Source organism: Salvelinus fontinalis, chromosome 31 (genome assembly GCF_029448725.1).
Source record: "Salvelinus fontinalis isolate EN_2023a chromosome 31, ASM2944872v1, whole genome shotgun sequence".
Classification (NCBI taxonomy): Eukaryota; Metazoa; Chordata; class Actinopteri; order Salmoniformes; family Salmonidae; genus Salvelinus; species Salvelinus fontinalis.
Window position 1 is genome coordinate 3,621,563 of NC_074695.1, and position 16,542 is coordinate 3,638,104.

General features: G+C 45.3%; 1 protein-coding gene across 1 annotated transcript in view; it reads left to right on the top strand.

Annotated features, from left to right (window-relative positions):
• Positions 1 to 12,587, top strand: part of LOC129829431 (leucine-rich repeat-containing G-protein coupled receptor 6) — a 132,779-nt gene extending 120,192 nt beyond the window's left edge. Inside the window, exons 20-21 of the mRNA XM_055891124.1 lie at positions 2,355 to 2,435; positions 11,246 to 12,587. Coding sequence (XP_055747099.1) covers positions 2,355 to 2,435; positions 11,246 to 12,444 — 1,280 coding nt within the window. The 3' untranslated portion in view covers positions 12,445 to 12,587. The remainder of the gene's footprint in view (positions 1 to 2,354; positions 2,436 to 11,245) is intronic.
• Positions 12,588 to 16,542: the final 3,955 nt, after the last annotated feature.

The window sequence follows — 16,542 nt, forward strand, 5'->3', positions numbered from 1 at the left end:
CCCCATCCACACAGACACACTCTGTAAGAACCCCCATCCACACAGACACACTCTGTAAGAATCCCATCCACACAGACACACTCTGTAAGAACCCCCATCCACACAGACACACTCTGTAAGAACCCCATCCACACAGACACACTCTGTAAGAACCCCCATCCACACAGACACACTCTGTAAGAACCCCCATCCACACAGACACACTCTGTAAGAACCCCATCCACACAGACACACTCTGTAAGAACCCCATCCACACAGACACACTCTGTAAGAACCCCATCCACACAGACACACTCTGTAAGAACCCCCATCCACACAGACACACTCTGTAAGAACCCCCATCCACACAGACACACTCTGTAAGAACCCCCATCCACACAGACACACTCTGTAAGAACCCCCATCCACACAGACACACAGACACACTCTGTAAGAACACACACTAGGTTCCGGGGCCAGGGCAGCGTAACAGGCTAATGTTCTGCCTGTGTCTGGAACAGATGCTGTTTCTAACATGTCAGAGCCTTAACCACAGATACCTGGCACAGCAACACACACTCTATCGACTCCATTACCGTATCTATAGACACCATTACCTTATCTATATATATACTACATTACCTTATCTATCGACTACATTACCTTATATATAGACTACATTACCTTATATATCGACTCCATTACCTTATATATAGACTACATTACCTTATATATCGACTCCATTACCTTATATATACATATATATATACTCCATTACCTTATATATCGACTACATTACCTTATATATATACTCCAGTACCTTATATATCGACTCCATTACCTTATATATAGACTCCATTACATTATCTATCAACCCCATTACCTTAACTATCGACTTCATCATCTTATCTATAGACTCCATTACTGTATCTATAAACACCATTACCTTATATATCGACTACATTACCTTATATATATACTCCAGTACCTTATATATCGACTCCATTACCTTATATATAGACTCCATTACATTATCTATCAACCCCATTACCTTAACTATCGACTTCATCATCTTATCTATAGACTCCATTACCGTATCTATAGACACCATTACCTTATCTATATATATACTACATTACCTTATCTATCGACTACATTACCTTATATATAGACTACATTACCTTATATATAGACTCCATTACCTTATATATACATATATACTCCATTACCTTATATATCGACTACATTACCTTATATATAGACCTCATTACCTTATCTATTGACTACATTGCATTATCTATCGACTTCGTTACCTTATCTATTGACTCCATTACATTGTCTATAGAATCAATTGCATTATCTATCGACTCCATTACCTTATCTATAGACCCCATTACCTTATCTATCGACTACATTACATTATCTATCGACTTCATTACCTTATCTATCGACTCCATTACATTGCCTATAGAATCAATTGCATTATCTATCGACTCATTACCTTATCTATAGACCCCATTACCTTATCTATCGACTCCATTACCTTATATATCGACTACATTACCTTATATATAGACTACATTACCTTATATATCGACTCCATTACCTTATATATATACTCCAGTACCTTATATATCGACTCCATTACCTTATATATAGACTCCATTACATTATCTATCAACCCCATTACCTTAACTATCGACTTCATCATCTTATCTATAGACTCCATTACTGTATCTATAAACACCATTACCTTATATATAAGCTTCATTACCTTATATATTGACTCCATTACCTTATCTATCGACTCCATTACCTTATCTGTCGACTGCATTATCTTATATATAGACTCCATTCTATTATCTATAGACTCCATTGCCTTATCTATAGCCTTCATTATCTTGTATATAGACTCCATTATGTTATCTATAGACTACATTATCGTATAAATAGACTCCATTGTCTTATACATTGACTCATTGTCTTATCTATAAACACCATTATCATAGCTATAGACTTCATTATATTATCTATAGACTCCGTTATCTTATTGATAGACCCCATTACCTTATCTATAGACTCCCTTCTCTTACCTACAGACTTCATTATCTTATCCATAGACTTCATTATCTTATAAATAGACTCCATTATCTTATCTGCAGACTCCATTATCTTACCTGTAGACTCATTCTGTTATCTATAGACTCCATTATCTTATCTAAGGACTTCGTTATCTTATCTATAGACCCCAATTATCTTATATATACTCCACTATCATATATACCCCATTATCTTATCGATAGACCCCATTATCTCATCTATAGACTTCATTATATTTTCGATTATCTGACATGACAGTTCTGTTGTTTATTCAGATGACCCGGACCTGGAGGACCTCCAGATGGAGATGCAGGAATCTAAACTACAGACTAACATCCAGTGCTCACCTGTACCAGGTACACACACCACTGTTTAATACACCTGTACCAGGTACACACATCACTGTTTAATACACCTGTACCAGGTACACACATCACTGTTTAATACACCTGTACCAGGTACACACATCACTGTTTAATACACCTGTACCAGGTACACACACCACTGTTTAATACACCTGTACCAGGTACACACATCACTGTTTAATACACCTGTACCAGGTACACACATTACTGTTTAATACACCTGTACCAGGTACACACACCACTGTTTAATACACCTGTACCAGGTACACACACCACTGTTTAATACACCTGTACCAGGTACACACATCACTGTTTAATACACCTGTACCAGGTACACACACCACTGTTTAATACACCTGTACCAGGTACACACACCACTGTTTAATACACCTGTACCAGGTACACACACCACTGTTTAATACACCTGTACCAGGTACACACATTACTGTTTAATACACCTGTACCAGGTACACACACCACTGTTTAATACACCTGTACCAGGTACACACACCACTGTTTAATACACCTGTACCAGGTACACACACCACTGTTTAATACACCTGTACCAGGTACACACATTACTGTTTAATACACCTGTACCAGGTACACACACCACTGTTTAATACACCTGTACCAGGTACACACACCACTGTTTAATACACCTGTACCAGGTACACACACCACTGTTTAATACACCTGTACCAGGTACACACACCACTGTTTAATACACCTGTACCAGGTACACACATCACTGTTTAATACACCTGTACCAGGTACACACACCACTGTTTAATACACCTGTACCAGGTACACACATCACTGTTTAATACACCTGTACCAGGTACACACATCACTGTTTAATACACCTGTACCAGGTACACACACCACTGTTTAATACACCTGTACCAGGTACACACACCACTGTTTAATACACCTGTACCAGGTACACACATCACTGTTTAATACACCTGTACCAGGTACACACATCACTGTTTAATACACCTGTACCAGGTACACACACCACTGTTTAATACACCTGTACCAGGTACACACATTACTGTTTAATACACCTGTACCAGGTACACACACCACTGTTTAATACACCTGTACCAGGTACACACACCACTGTTTAATACACCTGTACCAGGTACACACACCACTGTTTAATACACCTGTACCAGGTACACACACCACTGTTTAATACACCTGTACCAGGTACACACACCACTGTTTAATACACCTGTACCAGGTACACACATCACTGTTTAATACACCTGTACCAGGTACACACATCACTGTTTAATACACCTGTACCAGGTACACACACCACTGTTTAATACACCTGTACCAGGTACACACACCACTGTTTAATACACCTGTACCAGGTACACACATTACTGTTTAATACACCTGTACCAGGTACACACACCACTGTTTAATACACCTGTACCAGGTACACACATCACTGTTTAATACACCTGTACCAGGTACACACACCACTGTTTAATACACCTGTACCAGGTACACACACCACTGTTTAATACACCTGTACCAGTTACACACATCACTGTTTAATACACCTGTACCAGGTACACACACCACTGTTTAATACACCTGTACCAGGTACACACATCACTGTTTAATACACCTGTACCAGGTACACACATTACTGTTTAATACACCTGTACCAGGTACACACATTACTGTTTAATACACCTGTACCAGGTACACACATTACTGTTTAATACACCTGTACCAGGTACACATATTACTGTTGAATACACCTGTACCAGGTACACACACCACTGTTTAATACACCTGTACCAGGTACACACACCACTGTTTAATACACCTGTACCAGGTACACACATTACTGTTTAATACACCTGGTTACCTCACCATCACAGATGAAATCACACGGACGTTAACAGCACATGCCTTGCTTATACAAATGCACTGTTAAATACAGACCCCTTCACTTGTTCCACATTGTGTTACGTTACAGCCTTATTATAAAATGGATTAAATAAAACGTTCCCCTCATCAATCTACACACAATAACCTCATAATGACAAAGGGAAAACAGGTTTTTAGAAATGTTTGCAAATGTATTAAAATTCAAAAACAGATATACCTTATTTACATAAGTATTCAGACCCTTTGCTATGAGACTCGAAATTGAGCTCAGGTGCATCCTGTTTCCATTGATCATCCTTGAGATGTTTCTACAACTTGACTAGAGTCCACCTGTGGTAAATTCAATTGATTGGACATGATTTGGAAAGGCACACACCTGTCTATATAAGGTCCCACAGTTGTCAGAGCAAAAACCAAGCCATGAGGTCGAAGGAATTGTACATAGAGTTCGACGACAAGATTGTGTTGAGGCACAGATCTGGAGAAGGTTACCAAAACATTTCTGCAGGATTGAAGGTCACCAAGAACACAGTGGCCTCCATCATTCAACACTCTTCCAAGAGCTGGCTGCCTGGCCAAACTGAGCAAATCAGGGGAAAAGGGCCTTGGTCAGGGAAGTGACCAAAAACCCGATGGTCACTCTGACAGAGCTCCAGAGTTCCTCTGTGGAGATGGGAGAATCAAATCAAATCAAGTTTATTTTATATAGCCCTTCGTACATCAGCTAATATCTCGAAGTGCTGTACAGAAACCCAGCCTAAAACACCAAACAGCAAGCAATGCAGGTGTAGAAGCACGGTGGCTAGGAAAAACTCCCTAGAAAGGCCAAAACCTAGGAAGAAACCTAGAGAGGAACCAGGTTATGAGGGGTGGCCAGTCCTCTTCTGGCTGTGCCGGGTGGAGATTATAACAGAACATGGCCAAGATGTTCAAAATGTTCATAAATGACAAGCATGGTCAAATAATAATCAGGAATAAATGTCAGTTGGCTTTTCAGAGTTGAAAACAGCAGGTCTGGGACAGGTAGGGGTTCCATAACCGCAGGCAGAACAGTTGAAACTGGAACAGCAGCAAGGCCAGGTGGACTGGGGACAGCAAGGAGTCATCATGCCCGGTTTGCCGTGACGTATGGTCCTAGGGCTCAGGTTCTCAGAGAGAGAGAAAGAAAGAGAGAACGAGAGAATTAGAGAGAGCATACTTAAATTCACACAGGACACTGGATAAGACAGGAGAAGTACTCCAGATATAACCAACTGACCCTAGCCCCCCGACACAAACTACTGCAGCATAAATACTGGAGGCTGAGACAGGAGGGGTCAGGAGACACTGTGGCCCCATCCGACGATACCCCCGGACAGGGCCAAACAGGAAGGATATAACCCCACCCACTTTGCCAAAGCACAGCCCCCGCACCACTAGAGGGATATCTTCAACCACCAACTTACAATCCTGAGACAAGGCCGAGTATAGCCCACAAAGATCTCCACCACAGCACAAACCAAGGGGGGGCGCCAACCCAGACAGGAAGATCACGTCAGTAACTCAACCCACTCAAGTGACGCACCCCTCCTAGGGACGGCATGAAAGAGCACCAGTAAGCCAGTGACTCAGCCCCTGTAATAGGGTTAGAGGCAGAGAATCCCAGTGGAGAGAGGGGAACCGGCCAGGCAGAGACAGCAAGGGCGGTTCGTTGCTCCAGAGCCTTTCCGTTCACCTTCACACTCCTGGGCCAGACTACACTCAATCATATGACCTACTGAAGAGATAAGTCTTCAGTAAAGACTTAAAGGTTGAGACCGAGTCTGCGTCTCTCACATGGGTAGGCAGACCATTCCATAAAAATGGAGATCTATAGGATAAAGCCCTGCCTCCAGCTGTTTGCTTAGAAATTCTAGGGACAATTAGGAGGCCTGCGTCTTGTGACCGTAGTGTACGTGTAGGTATGTACGGCAGGACCAACTCGGAAAGATAGGTAGGAGCAAGCCCATGTAACGCTTTATAGGTTAACAGTAAAACTTTGAAATCAGCCCTTGCCTTAACCTTAACAGGAAGCCAGTGTAGGGAAGCTAGCACTGGAGTAATATGATCAAATTTCTTGGTTCTAGTCAGGATTCTAGCAGCTGTATTTAGCACTAACTGAAGTTTATTTAGTGTTTTATCCGGGTAGCCGGAAAGTAGAGCATTGCAGTAGTCTAACCTAGAAGTGACAGAAGTATGGATTCATTTTTCTGCATCATTTTTGGACAGAAAATTTCTGATTTTTGCAATGTTACGTAGATGGAAAAAAGCTGTCCTTGAAACAGTCTTGATATGTTCGTCAAAAGAGAGATCAGGGTCAAGAGTAACGCCGAGGTCCTTCATAGTTTTATTTGAGACGAATTTACAACCATCCCGATTAATTGTCAGATTTAACAGAAGATCTCTTTGTTTCTTGGGACCTAGAACAAGCATCTCTGTTTTGTCCGAGTTTAAAAGTAGAAAGTTTTCAGCCATCCACTTCCTTATGTCTGAAACACAGGCTTCTAGCGAGGGCAATTATGGGGCTTCACCATGTTTCATTGAAATGTACAGCTGTGTGTCATCCGCATAGCAGTGAAAGTTAACATTATGTTTTCGAATAACATCCCCAAGAGGTGAAAACAATAATGGTCCTAAAACGGAACCTTGAGGAACACCGAAATGTACAGTTGATTTGTCAGAGGACAAACCATTCACAGAGACAAACTGATATCTTTCCGACAGATAAGATCTAAACCAGGCCAGAACTTGTCCGTGTAGGCCAATTTGGGTTTCCAGTCTCTCCAAAAGAATGTGGTGATCGATGGTATCAAAGGCAGCACTAAGGTCTAGTAGCACGAGGACAGATGCAGAGCCTCGGTCTGACGCCATTAAAAGGTCATTTACCACCTTCACAAGTGCAGTCTCAGTGCTATGATGGGGTCTAAAACCAGACTGAAGCGATTCGTATACATTGTTTGTCTTCAGGAAGGCAGTGAGTTGCTGCGCAACAGCTTTTTCTAAAATTTTTGAGAGGAATGGAAGATTCGATATAGGCCGATAGTTTTTTATATTTTCCGGGTCAAGGTTTGGCTTTTTCAAGAGAGGCTTTATCACTGCCACTTTTAGTGAGTTTGGTACACATCCGGTGGATAGAGAGCTGTTTATTATGTTTAACATAGGAGGGCCAAGCACAGGAAGCAGCTCCTTCAGCAGTTTAGTAGGAATAGGATCCAGTATGCAGTTTGAAGGTTTAGAGGCCATGATTATTTTCATCATTGTGTCAAGAGATATAGTACTAAAACACTTAAGTGTCTCTCCCGATCCCAGGTCCTGGCAGAGTTGTGCAGACTCAGGACAGCTAAGCTTTGGAGGAATACGCAGATTTAAAGAGGAGTCCGTAATTTGCTTTCTAATGATCATGATCTTTTCCTCAAAGAAGTTCATGAATTTATTACTGCTGAAGTGAAAGCCATCCTCTCTTGGGGAATGCTGCTTTTTAGTTAGCTTTGCAACAGTATCAAAAAGAAATTTTGGATTGTTCTTATTTTCCTCAATTAAGTTGGAAAAGTAGGATGATCGAGCAGCAGTGAGGGCTCTTCGGTACTGCACGGTACTGTCTTTCCAAGCTAGTCGGAAGACTTCCAGTTTGGTGTGGCGCCATTTCCGTTCCAATTTTCTGTAAGCTTGCTTCAGAGCTCGGGTATTTTCTGTATACCAGGGAGCTAGTTTCTTATGACAAATGTTTTTCGTTTTTAGGGGTGCAACTGTATCTAGGGTATTGCGCAAGGTTAAATTGAGTTCCTCAGTTAGGTGATTAACTGATTTTTGTCCTCTGACGTCCTTGGGTAGGCAGAAGGAGTCTGGAAGGGCATCAAGGAATTTTTGTGTTGTCTGAGAATTTATAGCACGACTTTTGATGCTCCTTGGTTGGGGTCTGAGCAGATTATTTGTTGCGATTGCAAACGTAATAAAATGGTGGTCCGATAGTCCAGGATTATGAGGAAAAACATTCAGATCTACAACATTTATTCCATGGGACAAAACTAGGTCCAGAGTATGACTGTGGCAGTGAGTAGGTCCAGAGACATGTTGGACAAAACCCACTGAGTCGATGATGGCTCCGAAAGCCTTTTGGAGTGGGTCTGTGGACTTTTCCATATGAATATTAAAATCACCAAAAATTTGAATATTATCTGCTATGACTACAATGTCCGTTAGGAATTCAGGGAACTCAGAGAGGAACGCTGTATATGGCCCAGGAGGCCTGTAAACAGTAGCTATAAAAAGTGATTGAGTAGGCTGCATAGATTTCATGACTAGAAGCTCAAAAGACGAAAACGTCATTTTTTTTTTTGTAAATTGAAATTTGCTATGGTAAATGTTAGCAACACCTCCGCCTTTGCGGGATGCACGGGGGATATGGTCACTGGCCTGCACCCTATTTCATTGTGGAGCTAGAGGAGTTAGAGCCCTGTCTATGTTGGTAGATAAGATGAGAGCACCCCTCCAGCTAGGATGGAGTCCGTCACTCCTCAGCAGGTCAGGCTTGGTCCTGTTTGTGGGTGAGTCCCAGAAAGAGGGCCAATTATCTACAAATTCTATCTTTTGGGAGGGGCAGAAAACAGTTTTCAACCAGCGATTGAGTTGTGAGACTCTGCTGTAGAGCTCATCACTCCCCCTAAACTGGGAGGGGCCAGAGACAATTACTCGATGCCGACACATCTTTCTAGCTGATTTACACGCTGAAGCTATGTTGCGCTTGGTGACCTCTGACTGTTTCATCTTAACATCGTTGGTGCCGACGTGGATAACAATATCTCTATACTCGCCAGTTTTAGCTTTAGCCAGCACCATCTTCAGATTAGCCTTAACGTCGGTAGCCCTGCCCCCTGGTAAACAGAGTATGATCGCTGGGTGATTCGTTTTAAGTCTAATACTGCGGGTAATGGAGTCGCCAATGACTAGGGTTTTCAATTTGTCAGAGCTAATGGTGGGAGCCTTCGGCGTCTCAGACCCCGTAACGGGAGGAGTAGAGACCTTCCAGAAGGACAACCATCTCTGCAGAACTCCACCAATCAGGCCTTTATGGTGGAGTGGCCAGAAGGAAGCCACTCCTCTGTAAAAGGAACATGACAGCCCGCTTGGAGTTTGCCAAAAGACACCTAAAGGACTCTCAGACCATGAGAAACAAGATTCTCTGGTCTGATGAAACCAAGATTGAACTCTTTGGACTGAATGCCAAGCGTCACGTCTGGAGGAAACCTGGCACCATCCCTATGATGAAGCATGGTGGTGGCAGCATCATGCTGTGAGGATGTTTTTCAGTGGCAGGGACTGGGAGACGAGTCAGGATCAAGGGAGCAAAGCACAGAGAAATCCTCGATGAAAACCTGCCCCAGAGTTCTCAGGACCTCAGGGCGAAGGTTCACATTCCAACAGCACAATGACTCTAAGCAGCCAAGACAATGCAGGAGTGGCTTCGGGACATGTTTCTGAATGTCCTTGAGTGGCCCTGCCAGAGCCCGGACTTGAACCCGATCGAACATCTCTGGAGAGACCTGAAACGAACCTAAGCACACAGCCAAGACAACGCAGGAGTGGCTTCAGGACATGTTTCTGAATGTCCTTGAGTGGCCCTGCCAGAGCCCGGACTTGAGTGCAGCAACCCTCCCCATCCAGCCTGACAGAGCTTGAGAGGATCTGCAGAGAAGAATGGGAGAAACTCCCCAAATACAGGTGTACCAAGCTTGTAGCGTCATACCTGTTAGCAGTTGATGTTATTCTTCAATAACACAGACCCCAAAGCAAATCAGGGGTGGGGGGGAGGATAGGTTTATTCAAAGAGAACAAATCATACAGGGAGGTAGATGGTAGTTGTTCATGCTCCCCTGTCCTCAGTGATTCTCTCTCCTGTGATTCTCTCCAGTAATTCTCTCATGTAATTATCTCTCCTGTGATTCTCTCTCCAGTGATTCTCTCCAGTGATTCTCTCTCCAGTGATTTTCTCTCCAGTGATTCTCTCTCCAGTGATTCTCTCTCCAGTGATTCTCTCTCCAGTGATTCTCTCTCCAGTGATTCTCTCTCCAGTGATTCTCTCTCCAGTGATTCTCTCTCCAGTGATTCTCTCTCCTGTGATTCTCTCTCCTGTGATTCTCTCTCCAGTGATTCTCTCTCCAGTGATTCTCTCTCCAGTGGTTCTCTCTCCTGTGATTCTCGCTCCAGTGATTCTCTCTCCAGTGATTCTCGCTCCAGTGATTCTCGCTCCAGTGATTCTCTCTCCAGTGATTCTCTCTCCTGTGATTCTCTCTCCAGTGATTCTCTCCACAGAACAAAGGGACAGGATTTAGTTTTATAACCCAGCCCTAGCCTGTGGTGGACCAATTAGAATTCCTTGCAGTACAACTGGGCCAATGGCCAAATAACAGCTCTCCTATTTCAGGCCCACTGTATAGACTAATTCCTCACATGTCTCTGACCCATTGATCAATAACTCCCTATAACAGAAAAAACACTATTTCCATTGATCGTTGATGCTCTATCGACTTTTAGTCCTCTGCGTTGTGTATTTATCTTGGACATATTCTCACATCTCCCAGAAGACTGGAGGTTGTAATCGCTGCTGAAGGTGCTTCAACAAAGTACTGAGGGTCGGAATACTTATGTAAATGTGATATTTTAGTTATCAAAAATGTCTAAAAACCTGTTTTGCTTTTGTCATTATGGTGTATTGTGTGTAGATTGATGAGGGGGGAAAAAAACAATTTAATCCATTTTAGAATAAGGCTGTAACGTAACAAAATGTGGAAAAAGTCAAGAGGTCTGAATACTTTCCTAATGCACTCTTGTTAAAAGTATGTCTCTCTTACCTTTTCTCGCCCACCTAGGTCTGTTCCGGCCATGTGACTCCCTGCTAGGCAGCTGGTTGGTCCGTGTGGGTCTGTGGTGCGTCTCCATCGTGTCTCTACTTGGGAACTCTCTCTTGCTGCTGTCGCTCTTCGGTTCGGCGGGCTATCTCTCCCCGCTGCGGTTCACCTCCGCCTGCATGGCCGCTGCCAACCTCCTAACCGGCGTATGCACATGTACGCTCGCCCTCGTGGACGCCCTCACGCTGGGAGAATTTGGTCGCCATGGCGCCCGCTGGGAGTCGGGTCCCGGTTGCCAGGTGACGGGGTGGGTGTGGGTGTTTGCGTCCGAGGCGAGCGTGCTGCTGTTGACCCTGGCGGCCGTGCAGTGTGGCGTGAGCGTGACGTGCGCGCGGGCCTACGGGAAGGCGCCCTCACACGGGAGCGTCCGTATGTGCGCATTCTTCTGCCTCACCCTCTCTGTCACCCTGGCGTCCCTCCCTCTGGTCAACGTGGGGGAGTACGGTTCCTCCCCTCTCTGCCTGCCCTCCCCCCTGCATCCCCCCTCCTCCCATCCCCCCTCCTCTCTAGGCTTCCCTCTCTCTCTGATCATGATGAATACTCTGTGTCTGCTGATAGTGACAGTCTCCTACATCCGTCTGTACTGGGAGCTGCTGAGAGGAGAGTGCGAGGGGCTGTGGGACTGTAGCATGATTAAACACATCACCTGGTTGATCTTCATCAACGGTCTCCTCTACATCCCAGTAGCCTTCCTGTCTCTCTGCTCCCTGCTGGGGCTGCTTTCTCTGGGGGAGGAGGTGCTGAAGTCTGTCCTGCTCCTCCTCCAACCCCTCCCCTCCTGCCTCAACCCTCTCCTCTTCCTCCTATTCGCCCGAGACCACACCCACTTCTTGTTCTGGCCACATCCCAAGGCACGCCCCCAGTTACACCGGGACCACGCGCTTGAAGACTCGCTGGTCTCTGTGGACACAGAGAAGAGCTTGTGTTCTGATTTGTCGACGCAGGTGTCACTCGCCGAGGCTGACGCCCTCTACGGTGGAAGCCCCGCCATCCAACCCCGGATGGATCCAATCAGATTCTCCCACTGCTCTTCTTCCTCCTCCTCCTCGGTTCCTCTGATCCCCTGTCAGACACCTTCCCCCAGCCTGAGGGAAAGAGAGATGGAGAGGGAAAGAGAGAGGGAAAGAGATATGGAGAGAGAGAGGGAGGCAGAGTGGTAAGGTATGAATCACTAAACTACAATGGGACACAATCTCAGGTGTAAAGCACCGCTGGCTGGGACCCTACGAGACATTATAAACCAACACATTCCCTACTGCTTCCTTCTTTATCCTCCCTCCTATCTCCTTCCCTCCCTCCTCTCTCCTTCCCTCCCTCCTCTCTTCTCCCCTCCCTCCTTCCCTCCCTCCCTCCCTCCCTCCTCTCTTCTCCCCTCCCTCCTTCCTTCCCTCCCTCCCTCCTCTCCTTCCCTCCCTCCCTCCCTCTCCCCTCCCTCCTCTCTCCATCCATCCCTCACTCCTCTCCCTCCCTCCCTCCTCTCCCTCCCTCCCTCCCTCCCTCCTCTCCTTCCTTCCCTCCCTCCCTCCCTCCCTCCCTCCTCTCTCCTTCCCTCCCTCCTCTCCTTCCCTCCCTCCTCTTCTTCCCTCCCTCCCTCCCTCCCTCCTCTCTCCTTCCCTCCCTCCCTCCCTCCCTCCTTCCCTCCCTCTCTTCTCCCCTCCCTCCTCTCTCCATCCATCCCTCCCTCTCTTCTCCCCTCCCTCCCTCCTTCCTTCCCTCCCTCCCTCCCTCCTCTCCTTCCCTCCCTCCCTCCCTCCCTCCTCTCCATCCATCCCTCCTCTCTTCTCCCCTCCCTCCTCTCCTTCCCTCCCTCCCTCCCTCCCTCCCTCCCTCTCTTCTCCCCTCCCTCCTCTCTCCATCCATCCCTCCCTCTCTTCTCCCCTCCCTCCCTCCTTCCTTCCCTCCCTCCCTCCCTCCTCTCCTTCCCTCCCTCCCTCCCTCCTCTCCATCCATCCCTCCTCTCTTCTCCCCTCCCTCCTCTCCTTCCTTCCCTCCCTCCTCTCCTTCCCTCCCTCCCTCCCTCCCTCCCTCCCTCTCTTCTCCCCTCCCTCCTCTCTCCATCCATCCCTCCCTCCTCTCCTTCCCTCCCTCCCTCTCTTCTCCCCTCCCTCCTCTCTCCATCCATCCCTCCTCTCTTCTCCCCTCCCTCCCTCCCTCCCTCCTCTCCTTCCCTCCCTCCCTCTCTTCTCCCCTCCCTCCTCTCTCCATCCATCCCTCCTCTCCTTCCCTCCCTCCCTCTCTTCTCCCCTCCCTCCTTCCCTCCATCCCTCCTCTCCTTCCTTCCCTCCCTCCTCTCCTTCCTCTCTCCATCCATCCCTCACTCATAAGGGGACCATTACAGAAGAACAGCAGCAGGGGTCCTCTGAAAGAGCATCAGTCCTGGAGAAAGCATCTTCATTAATGTCACCATCGCTCCACACAGAGACATCGTACAACAGTCCTGGAGAAAGCATCTTCATTAATGTCACCATCGCTCCACACAGAGACATCGTACAACAGTACTGGAGAAAGCATCTTCATTAATGTCACCATCGCTCCACACAGAGACATCGTACAACAGTACTGGAGAAAGCATCTTCATTAATGTCACCATCGCTCCACACAGAGACATCGTACAACAGTCCTGGAGAAAGCATCTTCATTAATGTCACCATCGCTCCACACAGAGACATCGTACAACAGTCCTGGAGAAAGCATCTTCATTAATGTCACCATCGCTCCACACAGAGACATCGTACAACAGTACTGAAGAGTCTACTACTAAGAATATCACTAAGGCCTCAATTCAATCCAACCTGCATTCAAGTTTTTTCACAGTAGCTCTTTATCCAAAGATCAAATGAACTCACAGACTGGTCTTGGGTACTGTATAAAACCTACAGCTACTAGCAGGGTGACCAGACAGGTCTTGGGTACTGTATAAAACCTACAGCTACTAGCAGGGTGACCAGACAGGTCTTGGGTACTGTATAAAACCTACAGCTACTAGCAGGGTGACCAGACTGGTCTTGGGTACTGTATAAAACCTACAGCTACTAGCAGGGTGACCTGACAGGTCTTGGGTACTGTATAAAACCTACAGCTACTAGCAGGGTGACCTGACAGGTCTTGGGTACTGTATAAAACCTACACCTACTAGCAGGGTGACCAGACTGGTCTTGGGTACTGTATAAAACCTACACCTACTAGCAGGGTGACCAGACAGGTCTTGGGTACTGTATAAAACCTACACCTACTAGCAGGGTGACCAGACAGGTCTTGGGTACTGTATAAAACCTACACCTACTAGCAGGGTGACCAGACAGGTCTTGGGTACTGTATAAAACCTACAGCTACTAGCAGGGTGACCAGACAGGTCTTGGGTACTGTATAAAACCTACACCTACTAGCAGGGTGACCAGACAGGTCTTGGGTACTGTATAAAACCTACAGCTACTAGCAGGGTGACCAGACAGGTCTTGGGTACTGTATAAAACCTACACCTACTAGCAGGGTGACCAGACAGGTCTTGGGTACTGTATAAAACCTACAGCTACTAGCAGGGTGACCAGACAGGTCTTGGGTACTGTATAAAACCTACAGCTACTAGCAGGGTGACCAGACAGGTCTTGGGTACTGTATAAAACCTACAGCTACTAGCAGGGTGACCAGCCTTTCTGGTCATATAGTTTACACTTATCTAATCCTTTCAGACGAGTGGCGATGTATAGGGGCGTAGGGGACAGGGCTTATCTAGAGGTTCTGGTGTACAGTAGACTAGCTAGCTGGGGTCCGTTCAGCAAGGGGGCAGGACTTGTCTAGGGGTTCTGGTGTACAGTAGACTAGCTAGCTGGGGTCCGTTCAGCGAGGGGACAGGGCTTATCTAGAGGTTCTGGTGTACAGTAGACTAGCTAGCTGGGGTCCGTTCAGCGAGGGGACAGGGCTTATCTAGAGGTTCTGGTGTACAGTAGACTAGCTAGCTGTGGTCCGTTCAGTGAGGCTGCAGATGGAAAAGCATTAATGACGTCCTGTCTGTTCTGTTCTACACCATATACATTTCTATGTATGGAGTTTTGTAACGTTCCACCCTGCTGAACAGAGACCAGGTGATGATGTAAATACAATGTAACTACCTCTGAACTAGTATGTTATTGTTATATGTTACACGTTCCTATAGACGTGTTGCCTGACGTCGTGAATATGATGCGTTCGTCGATGGGGCAGAAGGCCGTGAGCACAGAATACAACAGGTGTATAACAGTACAGAATACAACAGGTATATAACAGTACAGAATACAACAGGTGTACAACAGTACAGAATATAACAGGTATATAACAGTACAGAATACAACAGGTGTATAACAGTACAGAATACAACAGGTGTATAACAGTACAGAATACAACAGGTGTATAACAGTACAGAATACAACAGGTGTACAACAGTACAGAATACAACAGGTATATAACAGTACAGAATACAACAGGTATATAACAGTACAGAATACAACAGGTGTATAACAGTACAGAATACAACAGGTATATAACAGTACAGAATACAACAGGTATATAACAGTACAGAATACAACAGGTATATAACAGTACAGAATACAACAGGTGTATAACAGTACAGAATACAACAGGTGTATAACAGTACAGAATACAACAGGTGTACAACAGTACAGAATACAACAGGTGTACAACAGTACAGAATACAACAGGTATATAACAGTACAGAATACAACAGTACAGAATACAACAGGTGTATAACAGTACAGAATACAACAGGTGTATAACAGTACAGAATACAACAGGTATATAACAGTACAGAATACAACAGGTATATAACAGTACAGAATACAACAGGTGTATAACAGTACAGAATACAACAGGTGTATAACAGTACAGAATACAACAGGTGTACAACAGTACAGAATACAACAGTACAGAATACAACAGGTGTATAACAGTACAGAATACAACAGTACAGAATACAACAGGTGTATAACAGTACAGAATACAACAGGTGTACAACAGTACAGAATACAACAGGTGTACAACAGTACAGAATACAACAGGTATATAACAGTACAGAATACAACAGTACAGAATACAACAGGTGTATAACAGTACAGAATACAACAGGTGTATAACAGTACAGAATACAACAGGTATATAACAGTACAGAATACAACAGGTGTATAACAGTACAGAATACAACAGGTATATAACAGTACAGAATACAACAGGTGTATAACAGTACAGAATACAACAGGTGTATAACA